The 11,486-nt window shown below is 32.5% G+C and overlaps 1 protein-coding gene and 1 long non-coding RNA gene across 2 annotated transcripts; one reads left to right on the plus strand and one right to left on the minus strand.

The window, feature by feature from the left end:
• Positions 1-3,544: 3,544 nt before the first annotated feature.
• On the minus strand, positions 3,545-4,987 carry LOC132610300 (galactolipase DONGLE, chloroplastic-like). The gene has a single exon (XM_060324608.1). It carries the CDS (start codon positions 4,985-4,987, stop codon positions 3,545-3,547), a length of 1,443 nt encoding a protein of 480 aa, XP_060180591.1.
• A 1,663-nt stretch (positions 4,988-6,650) lies between these two features.
• LOC132610104 (uncharacterized) lies at positions 6,651-9,652 on the plus strand. The gene is made up of 2 exons (XR_009571018.1): positions 6,651-7,923; positions 8,856-9,652. It is a non-coding gene; the product is annotated as an uncharacterized LOC132610104 (long non-coding RNA).
• Positions 9,653-11,486: the final 1,834 nt, after the last annotated feature.

Consider the following 11,486-nt stretch of genomic DNA (forward strand, 5'->3'; position numbering starts at 1 on the left):
GCTTCTACTTTAGTTTCATATTATGCTGTCAAAGATATATTGGATCTAAAGCTAGGTCCAGTACTAACCTTTATATGATACGGGTATGATATAGATACAAATATGGATCTTTAAAAACATTGAATATTGTTTAGATTATATGTGGATCGATAAAAAACTAAAAAGAATTTCCATTTCAGAAATTGATTCAAATCAGAAGAGAAAATAGCGCAGTTGATTTAGGCTAAACTTAATAAAAGCACAACGAATTAAAGACTCTAAGAATTAAAAAAATAAGATACTTCAATTAAAATATTTGCACTATCATTTTCACCCCATCCCCCACCCCTTTGTGAACCCAACTTTGGCCAGTAACTACCCTACACATTGAAGGCCCCTTTGGTTGTAGATACTATAAACATTGGTATGAGTTCAACTTATACACCATCCGTCCTATATTAGTTGTCAAAGTTACTAAAAATATATCTATCCTAAAATACTTGTCATTTTATAAAAAAAAAAAAAAAAAAACTAATTACTTTTCCTATTTTACGCTTAATATTAATTGCTTTTGAGATAACAATATTGATTACATAACATAGAAATTACAAAGTTGAAGAGTTCAAACGAGTGATTTATTGATTGAGTTCAAATATTTAACCTTGTTCTTTTAAATATATAGTCGAGTTTTGAAAACAGTGCATATTTATTAAAGAGACATAAGAATAAAAACAGTAATTTTTTATTTTTTATATTTATAATTTCTTAAGGGACATGCAAAAGGAAAATATGACTATTATTATACAGCAATGTAACTTGGGAATCAAATTTCCTGCTAATTAATTTGTTGCAACAGTAAAAAAAAAAACTGATAGTGTAATTCTTTTTATATTATCGGTGGATTTTAGTTAATTAAATTTCAATAAAAAATTCTATAAAATATAGCATTTTAACCAACAAGAAAAAAAAAACGAAGAAGAAGAAGAGAATGTGATTTTGCGGCCGCGATGTTCTCACCCATGCATGACAGCCTTATAATTTACGTACACTTGCAATTCTTTTTGTGGATTCTATAGATTTAATTTCATCTTTAAATTTTGTTGTTTGTGTTTAATTGTGTTTCTTTTATTCTTTTTATCCTAATCCCAATGCTCTCTTTCAGATTTGGTCGGAGAAGCTCCCTTTAATTTCTATCTAAACTTTCAACAATCTGACTTAAGCTCTTGAATATTGTCGAGTGTGAATAGAACACAACAACTACTATTCATTCCAGCAAATTGGTAAACCACCTTTTCCTGTAGTTTATCGTTTTTCTTTACTGAAACTGGACGTTTACATTATACTTCAGTCTTCATGTATGCAATGAGAAAATATGTACGTAGCAAGTAGCAACAATGCTGTCACTTAATTCAACGACAATTTGCAAAAGTCCATTAATAATTTAAGTTAAATAAATTTACCTAGACTGACAACATATATAAAGATCGGTTTATACTACCGATGAAATTTTTATTTTATTTTTCACCTTGAGAGGTGCCGTTCTTTTTACCTCATGGTGCAAGTCTGAGCTACCCTTGATACCTCTTTCGCTGGAAAATTATATTGTATAGATAGGTGAAATTCTGGTTTTATAGGTATGTATACATGACACTCCTTGACACAAGCTGAAGGCTTAGTGGTGGTTAAGGGGTTGCAAGAAGTTCCTAGGGTTGCGGGTTCGAACCTGGGTCATGCTCATATCTATATTTTTTGACATCCCTTAATACGAATCCTGACTCGGCCACTAATGCAAGCAAACTTGAAATATAACAATATAACGCCAACTATAGTTTAGAATCAAGAACAATTTCACGATGGATGAAACGATTTCTTCTTTGACCATTATAAGTTATGTTCGACTGATGTAGAGAGAAAGGTTAGCTACTTCTTGACCTCATTCTTCTACGTGATCCATATTTGGAATTCCTTTTTCTTTTTTCAACTTTTCCATTCCTTTTTCTTTTTTCAACTTTTCCATATATAGTCGAATCCAAATTTTAAATCAAGAGAGACATCTTGTTTTTCATTTTCATCTAGTAATTCTTCTTTCCAAATACTCGTTATCGTCTCTGTCATTTTCATCATTTATAGAGTCAAACCTCTATTGCATCAATTTCCTCTTCCGTGCTATAATAATCAATTGAGTTTTTCTTGCTCAAACTAGGAACAAAAAGAAGGGGCTAATGCATTTAAAGTTGATCTTGATGTTTCGTGAGTGAATTATATGCTTATTAATTAAGAGATTTACCCGTAATTACTTAATACATATATCATATATGATCTGATTGTCTAAATCTTTTTCACAATTCACACGTGCATACAATTTAAACTCATGTGATAGAAGTGGTAAAAGTATTTGAACAAAGTAAATTTAAATGGACTGAAAATAGATATTGAGAATTCATATAGTCAACTCGAATAACTAACGACATTTCAGACGTAGTTGTTGTGTCGTTACGGCATAAATAATACTACTACTTGTTAGCATCCTTATGGTGTAGATACCATTTCCATATAGTTGCTGTATATATATTGCTCAAAAGCCAAACAAATTTTTTGATAAAGACATATAAAGTTTTCATAGTATTTATTTCCTCTTACAAGTTACAAGTTCCATGTCATTTGTTCCTATATATTTAAGTTAAACTTTATGGAAACTTATAGGCTGAGTTCAATTAAATTAGAAAACAATTAGTCATAAATCATACTCGATATAGTTGAGAGAAATCGGAACATAAGTTTTGGACGGAGGAACAAAAAACAGACGGTCAAAATCGAGGGTTGCCTATTTATTTATTTATTTATTTATTTATTACTGTAGTAATAAATCTCTCTGTGTGTTACTGTGTTTAGTTTAGCTCGGTGGTGATACGGCTATTCCCCCTATTTGGCATGTTATTTTGGTTATATGTGCTCATTTTTAAATTAAGCAAAAAATGCTAAACATTTAGGAATCATAAATATGGAGCACAAGATGTTACTTTATGATAAGTATTTTTCTTCTAATTAAATTACCGTAAATTATATGTTAATTATTTTATGTGATTTTGTATTTTAGTTCCCTTAATTTCATTTTCATTCTATTTCTTGTCTATACTTTAATCTATTTTTAATTTCTTCAATCCTGTCTATTGACCTGGTCAGAGAATCTATTACTAGTACTAACTATCAAAGAACATATACACACCATATGCATGAAATAATTTATAACTTTAATATACACCATATGCATCTCCCTGTATTTATCTTCTTTAATTTTTTATTCAGTTTAGTGAAGTTTTGTGGTCGGTTACTCCATAACCAAATATACCTAACAAAATGGAAAAAAAAAAAAAAAAAGAGATAAGACAATGTGATGTCGACTTGATTTTCCTGGCATTATTTACAATCATTAATATTGTACAATATGTATTGCAAATTAACCTCATGATCTTTCTAGACGATGCAAAATCTATATATAATTCAACCAAAAAGCTATCTATTTTTGGGTTAAAACACATCACTCTAGACCATGCCATGAAGTTTATTAAGTTCTCTGGGATAGAACCAAGTTCACCATATTCATGGCAGCATTTTTCAATTGCAAGGCACTGAAGTTTAATTTATTTTGAGCCCCAGAAATGGCAAATTCCTTTGCGCGATTGAAGAAATCATCGCCTTTTTTTCCTTGAACTTGTAACCTCTTTGGACACTTGAGCAAACTAAGATAAGTTCCTAAGTCATGTACACATGAAGGATTATGCATCTTGAAGAAATCTAACAAGATCTCAACTCCAACATGTGCATAACATGAGCAACTCCAAGGAACCTCATACTTCCCACCCAAAACCCTAAAATGCTCATTTAAAAACACCCCAGGAAGTTTTGTAATGGGGTCATTTACATTTGTTATTCTCAAAACTTTTACACCTAACTCTTCACACCTCTCTTTGAAGCCTGAATTTCCAACTCTTGGCCCTCCAAAGGAAAAAACGGTCACAGGTACCGTGTGATCAATATTCAACAACTTGTCTTGATTTAGGCCCAACTCTACAATGTCATAAGCTAGTAAGAGCGCTAATGCACTCCCCATGCTATGTCCTGCCAAAGTTATGCTCATATCCTCCCCTTTATACTTATTTAGTACTCTCCCTACCTCGGATAGTAATTGTTCCCGACAACTTCCAAGGCCAAACTTTTTGCCCTCATTGGAGGTGTACAAACTCAAGAATCCAGCTTCAACCTTAACTTGAGGTCTCGGATAATGAGGATCAAGACGAGCAGGAGTCAATGAGCTCATCAAATTGGCTATCCATTCAGGGCTAGTGATCGTTCCCCGAAAATTAACAAGCACATCTCTCCTCCCAAGTCTCTTTGTTTCTTCATCATTTGATACTGCAATATAACCAATCCATTTTCCACATGATGAGCCTATACTATTGCCACCAATTGGAAAGACATATATGTCTGGAGTAGCATATATGTATTTTGTCACTTCATAGCCTGATTCACCCAACCCTACTTCACTCAACATCCACCTCTTTCCATACTTGCAATTTAAGTATCTTCTTGAATTTGGATCAAGATCAAATGCATCATAACAAGCAGCCACAAACTCTCCATATCGGATAATCTCCTCGCGGAGAAGAGAGTCCAATGGATCTACTAGGTTTTCCCAGTTTTTTGACCCATGAACTTCTCTCCAAATGGAAGCCAATCTCTCAATATTACTACTACTACAACTACTACTATTACTACAAGTACAATCCATTGTAGTATTAGTACTAGTAGCATTGTTCTTCGATATTTCCTTAGGGGATATCGCAGTTGGTGATGGTTTGGGACTAATGCGTAGTTGTTGTTGTAATGTTAGAGGTGGTGCAGGTAAAACTGAGATACCTTCATTTGGTCTTACCATACATGGCTTAGGCAAAAACTCTTCTGAAAATGTAGGAAAGTTCAGATTTGGAATATTTGGTAACCTAAGCATCGTATGAAAAGACAATATTTAAGAGGAAGAACTAGAGAGGGAGTGAGAGCTCTAGATGAATTATAGATAAAGGAATATATACTAATTTATATGTATATATTGTGTGTTTATTTGTCATGGCCTGTGATGAGAATTGAAAAGTATGTTGTTGAGCTGGGGCTAGGGTATGGGGGGGGGGGGGGGGGGGGGAGAAGTAGAAAATAAAGGCATGTTTGGCGAGTAATTTGACTGAGTAATGGAAAGTTCCATATCATAATATGATAAATTAAATGGTCGGTTAGGTTCAAGTCGTGACTATAATTAATTGTTTAACTTTTGCGGCTGCAAAAAAAACTATGTTTCTGAGGAATGGTGAGGGTTGGAATCTTAATCCCTCCCCCATCTTAAAAAATAATTTTTCTTTTTTTAAAAAAAATGTAGAAATATGGTTTTGCAAATTTCCCTTCAAGTGGTTGACTTCAAAGGTGCGTTTGCTACGTGGACAAATTTTAGGGAGTTTATTAATATTTATTTATTTTTCTTCCCTATCTCTATTTCTTTCCTTTTGTAGGAGAAAATACATTTTCCATTAGGAAGTCATCCCATGTACCCTAAAAAGGAAAGTGTCACCATGTATACCACAAATCTAATTAATGTAGGACCAATTTGGATTAATTAACAATTGATAAATGAAAAATAGTCTCTAACATAATTATTTTGCTCCCAAATGCTTGATGAATATTAAATTAGGTATGCACTAAAGATATTTTGATGATTACAACCCAAGTTATTTAATATCTAGTCTAGTTAAAAGTTAGGCTTCATTTGTTTTTTCTTAAGATTAAGAGGTCTGATTTTGCATATGTTTGAGTATTAAGATATTACATTTAAATTTTGTATACTGAATATTCAAGATTGTTTTTGCAGCATCTGAATATGTATAGTTATCTATATGTAAAAGTTAATAAATATAGAATTCAAATAAGTTATTAATAAATATGATATTTATAAAATTTACAAATATTGTAATTCACACGGTGTTATGTAATTTATTTTTAATGAACCACTTTCTAAAACTGTTCGGAGGTAGTGGTGGTCGACGATGATAGTACGTGGTAAAGTGATAGCTAGTGATGACCATATTGGTTGTATGAATCAAGGAGGTTGGTGATGGTGGTTATATAGTGGCAGCTGGTAATGAGGTGGTGGGCATTGTTGACACCCAATTTTGGCCCTCTATATTTAAAAATTAACTTCTTTAGGCTTCCTAGTCATTAAATAGCACAATATACTGTTTTTATACATTTTCTAACTTTAATATAATTTATTGATGATTGTCCTTATTTTTAAATAATAGGAATTTTTATCAATTTGTTACAGTCGTTTGTATATAAACAACATGCTAATACAGTTTTACTTCAATTAATTAGCAAGTCTCCTTAATTCAAATCACATTTTTTACTTTATTCACGAAATTACCTTAAATATATTTTTATACTTTATTATTTTTAGTTACAGTCTATTATTACATGGAAGTCGGAAGAACTAATTTTAAACACAGATAAGATTTAGCTCATGGTTTTGAGAAGCCATGGTTTTGTGAAGCCCATGGTTTTGGCACATGGATTTGGATAAAAAGTGGTTTACCTTTGCCTATATAAAGGAGGACCTTCCCTCTCATTTTTCTCATCACTTGCACACTACCTCACATACATTTTTCTTCTCTCTACACTCTCTAGATTTTCTTTCTATAGGAAGACTAGTAAGGCTAGCACTTTCTTCCTCTTTTTATATTTTTTTAAAATTGTCTTTATATTTCATTCATACATTGCTTCTTTACTTATTCATATATATTGTCTATACATTTATTTGCTTGCATTGTCTTTATATTTTTTTTATATACATTGCCTTTATATTTATTTATCTATATTTTTTTTACATTTATTTATATACATTGTGTCTTTAAATTTCTTCATATATTGTTTCTATATTTTTGTATTCTCTATACATTTTTCTTTACATTTTACATACATTTTCCTTACGCTCTCCACACTTTTCCTTTATATTATCTTACATCTATCTATTCTTTTATATATTTTTTATACAAATACGTTATATACATATACATGTACATATTTACATTACTTAACTACTAAGAAAAGAAGAGAGAAACTTTTCATTAAAAGAAATGCACTTATTGTCTCTACAATTTTTATGCATTATCTTTTGCTATATTGTCTCTACAACTTTATTTATTTTCAATACATGTATACATTGTCAAGTATTTTCTTTACACTTTTGTCAATACCATCACACTACATGCCTATTTTATATATATATATTTTGCTATTTACATTTACTCTACATTGGCTATACATCATATTTATGTTTACCTATATTTTCATTTGTATTCTTATGTTCTTTTTACATACATCATTCACCAATACATTTGTTACATTACATACACTACACTAATCCTAGGGGCAAATTAAGTTTCATCATTATTTTGTCAAATCACTTTTTCAAAAACTTTATGTCAAATCATCTTTTCAATAACTTTTTGTCAAACTACTTTTTCAAGGACTTTGGTCACATTACTTTTTCAAAGAATCTTTATCAAATCACTTTTTAAAGACTTTATGTCACATACCTTACTTTTTGACTTTTTCATTTTTTTTTAACTAATACTTTTTCTTTCATCTTGCAATTTATTACAAATACTACACTTTTGGCCAATGAAGAAATTTCCGTCGATTTCCAAGGCCTCCCCTGTACAAAAGACGGGTTTTTATGTTAAGTTTATTCATTATTTCTTTAATTCATTCGATAGTTATTTATTCTCTTACTAACACTTTTACTAAGTGTTTATACAGGTACCCGGAGACACATCCCGAAGACGACACTCGGAAGGAACTCGAAGACTTCATCGAATCCTTATACACTTTTATACTTACGAGGTACATTCTCTTTTATATATTCTTTTTTAATATACATTCTTTATAAGCACTTGATACTTGATATAAATACATTTTTATACACTGTATATACTCAGTATATTATCACCTAGTGTAGTTTTTCATGAAGTCATAACATTTTGAAAACATGTAATAATAATGATAAACAGATAGATAAACCCCTCTAGTGTTCAGTTAAACTAAGTTTCAAGATTGTCTTCGGACAGGCTCTGAGGGATGCTTGATACCTTCCCCTCAGGGTAAATAAAACCCTTATCTAAAATCTCATAGGTTTCGTGGACTAAAAATGGAGTAGCCACATAAATACATATAGGTTTCCTGATTTCCCTTAAAACTTAGGTGGCGACTCTAACTTTTTTTTTAAACCAGTTAGAATAACCGGGAAGTTGCAAACTATCTTGGACCCGTTCAAAATAGGGCGTAACAGCTATTACAATGTTGAAATCTGAAAAAAGCTAACCCCAAAAGGGAGAATTCCTTTATTTATAGGTTTGCCTTATGGGCCTTTAATGCAACACAAAATCCCTTATGAATAAAGAAACCCTAAAAAAGATAAGGTAGGACAACCGTACGGTCGTCAGTATAAAACGGCAGAACGGTTTCCTGACGCGTGTCAACACCGCAACCAGCTAACCGGACCAACAGACACGATGATCTTGGACTGGCTAACCGGACCAACGGACACGATGATCTCGTGTTACACCTCGGATTTTCACACGTTAAAGTCGCATCATGAGTTAGTCGACGTAAGTTCAAAAAGAAATTATGTTGAGGATAAAAGGAATTTAGTTTATTAATAAAAATGGTTACAAGATGTTAGGTCCAAGGTTTCACCTATTAATTTTGATGATAACAAACCAACATAATTATTAATAAAAGAACATTTACTTGTGGTAAATTTATTTTTGGTATAGGTTTATGTGATGAAGAGGGATTTGGTGAAGATCTAATCAAATATGGAAAAGAAGATATTACAAGATGGAATTACGGAAGAAGATGTGGAAGAAAAATACTTACTCAAATCAAGGTGCAAGAACTATGGAAAAAATATTTACTACGATTCTATGGAAGAAAAATATTCTACAAAAAGAAATATCAAGATCAATTTGTTGCTTAAGGAAGATCCAAAATCTATGGAGTATCAAGATGTCTCAAGTTTACAAAAGTGTCCACATTCAGAGTTATCAAAGTCCAAATTCAAGAAGATGAATGTGATTACATTCAAAATAATATAAAGATCCAAAGTGAAATGAAGAGAATCTTGAAATTCTCTTGGGTTGTTTAAATAAGAGCTCAAATTTATATAGCCAGAAGAACACTTCGACAAGCAATGACGATATATTCAGCAAGAATAAATCATGAAGATTGGTACTGCACCAAAGAAGGAAAGGCTCCAATCCAAAGAGAGACTGGTACTGGATTAAAAAAGGAAGGTCTATAAAAGTTGAAAATTATGAGTCAATGATGTGAACATTATTTTATTATTCCATAAAGGGATCAGATTTGTATATGGCAAAGGAAGGATCCGTTCTTAAAATATTTAATTGAAGAGAGAAAGGAAATTATATTCTTTTATGTATTTTCCTATTATGATCAACAAAGTGGAGATCTCCTCTATACTATCACTGGCGTCAAAAATTATGAAAGAGGATATAAGGAAAGCCTTGTTTTACGTGAGACAAATAAGAGAAAATATTCTCTATGTTACAAAGATCATATTGTACAGGCACAAAGCTTTTCTTTCCAATTAATAAAGCTATATACAAGCATGCTATATGGAAATCAAGGGTTTGGATGAATCAAGTCACGGACCAAGGGAGGCATTCAAGAATTTAAGGAAGATTAGAGCGATATCAGGAATATTCCAAGATTGGAAGATCACTGCATTTTTGAAGATCAACGACTAGAATATTCAAGGACCAAATATAAAAGGGAAGACACTGCAACAGTCAAACGCACGCAGGCACTTATACTTTCGTCTCAACCTTCTCAAGTTCTTTGCTCTACTTTTCATAAGCATTGTAATCCTGAGTGACTTACTGTGTAAACAAAAAGGAGAGGAGAGATATAGTATAGTTGGTGAGGCTTTGTATTGAGAGGTTGTGTCATTGTTCGTTTATTTGGTGAGCGAGTGAAAACCAAAGAGTCGTTGTTGGTGAGCGAGTGAAAAACCAACTTTGTACGTTGTTGGTGAGCGTGTCAAAACCAAACCTTGTTCGTTGTTGGTGAGCGAGTGAAAACCAACCTTGTAAACGTTGGTGGTAAACGAGGAAAACCACAAAGGCTGTACTCAACTCAAACTACAAAGAGCTTAAAGAGATAACCTCCTTGCAACCCAAGGGGACTGGATTAGGATACCACATTGGTTCCGAACCAGTATAAAAATTCCTGGTGTCATGTATTTTACTGCTCTCATATTATATTCTGCACCCTTACTATTTATTGTGGTTTATACTTGTGCAAATCGAAGGATTGATAATTTTGTGCAGGCTGTCTCGCTATCAGTCGACTGGCATCAAACAGTAGTCGACTAGATTTTTTAACAGGCTTACAATTCACCCCCCCCCCCCTCTTGTACTTTCACAAGAGTCTATAAATAATATTAGTAAGTGGAGGAAGATTTGGAGGGTGAACGAATCAAAGAAGCATGAGTTTCGTCAAAAGTCGGCAACTTGGGAATGCGATAACTTGTGCTTTTGGGTGAGATTAGGAGTGCTCCAAATGATAAGCAAGTAATGATATGAAGTATTTGAATTGTATAATGGTCTCTTGTTAAGTTTGGAAGTCAAACGAGTTGTAATACGAAAGTCGACAAAGGGCGTCGCAAGTTAAGTTTGTAAATTTCAATGAAATTTGGGTCAGATGTCTCGGAGCTTTTCTCTCAATATACTTGGATTTACGGGGTGATCCACCCATCAAATCGAAGGTCTATTAGTCTAGTTTCCATCTCGTCAATACGACATTGGAGTAGAGAGAAATATTCATTTTTGTCCAAGGACGTAAACTGCCGCGGGAACAGTGGACATAGTCGGTGGTCAAAGTTGTCTTGGTATATATATTCACCCCTTCCACGACTTGTCTCTTATTTTTCCTCTTCTTAAGACCTCCAAACCCTAGAATTCATCCTTAAATATTTCCCCATCAAACACAAGATAATCAAAGGGCAAATTATACAAGTCTAACACAAGGAATAAGGTAGTGATCTTCGAATCGGTAAATTCTCGCTAATTCGATATTTGGAAGGAAACTTCGTCAAGAAGCAATTTATAGTTTGGAGTGATTTGCATAGTTTGAGGTATGTTTTGATCCCTTTATCCTCTTCTTAAGATTTATAAGTGTTTAAACCTAAGAAAATGGAGGGAAAATCTCATATGAATAAGTTGTGGTTAAAATTTGAAGCTTCCATGGACATGGCTAAATTGTTGAGCTATTTGTGTTGGGTTTGTTGTCTTGTTTGGAGTTATGATGGTATGGATTGAATCATGGTATTAAGGAGGAGTATAAAAGTAGGTTTTTGGTAGTGTTTTACAAGAATCTACACTACA

Source organism: Lycium barbarum, chromosome 9 (assembly GCF_019175385.1).
Source record: "Lycium barbarum isolate Lr01 chromosome 9, ASM1917538v2, whole genome shotgun sequence".
Taxonomy (NCBI): Eukaryota; Viridiplantae; Streptophyta; class Magnoliopsida; order Solanales; family Solanaceae; genus Lycium; species Lycium barbarum.

Excerpts from the sequence above, each read along its gene's own strand:
- LOC132610300 (XM_060324608.1), bottom strand. The coding sequence starts at position 4,987 with ATGCTTAGGTTACCAAATATTCCAAATCTGAACTTTCCTACATTTTCA.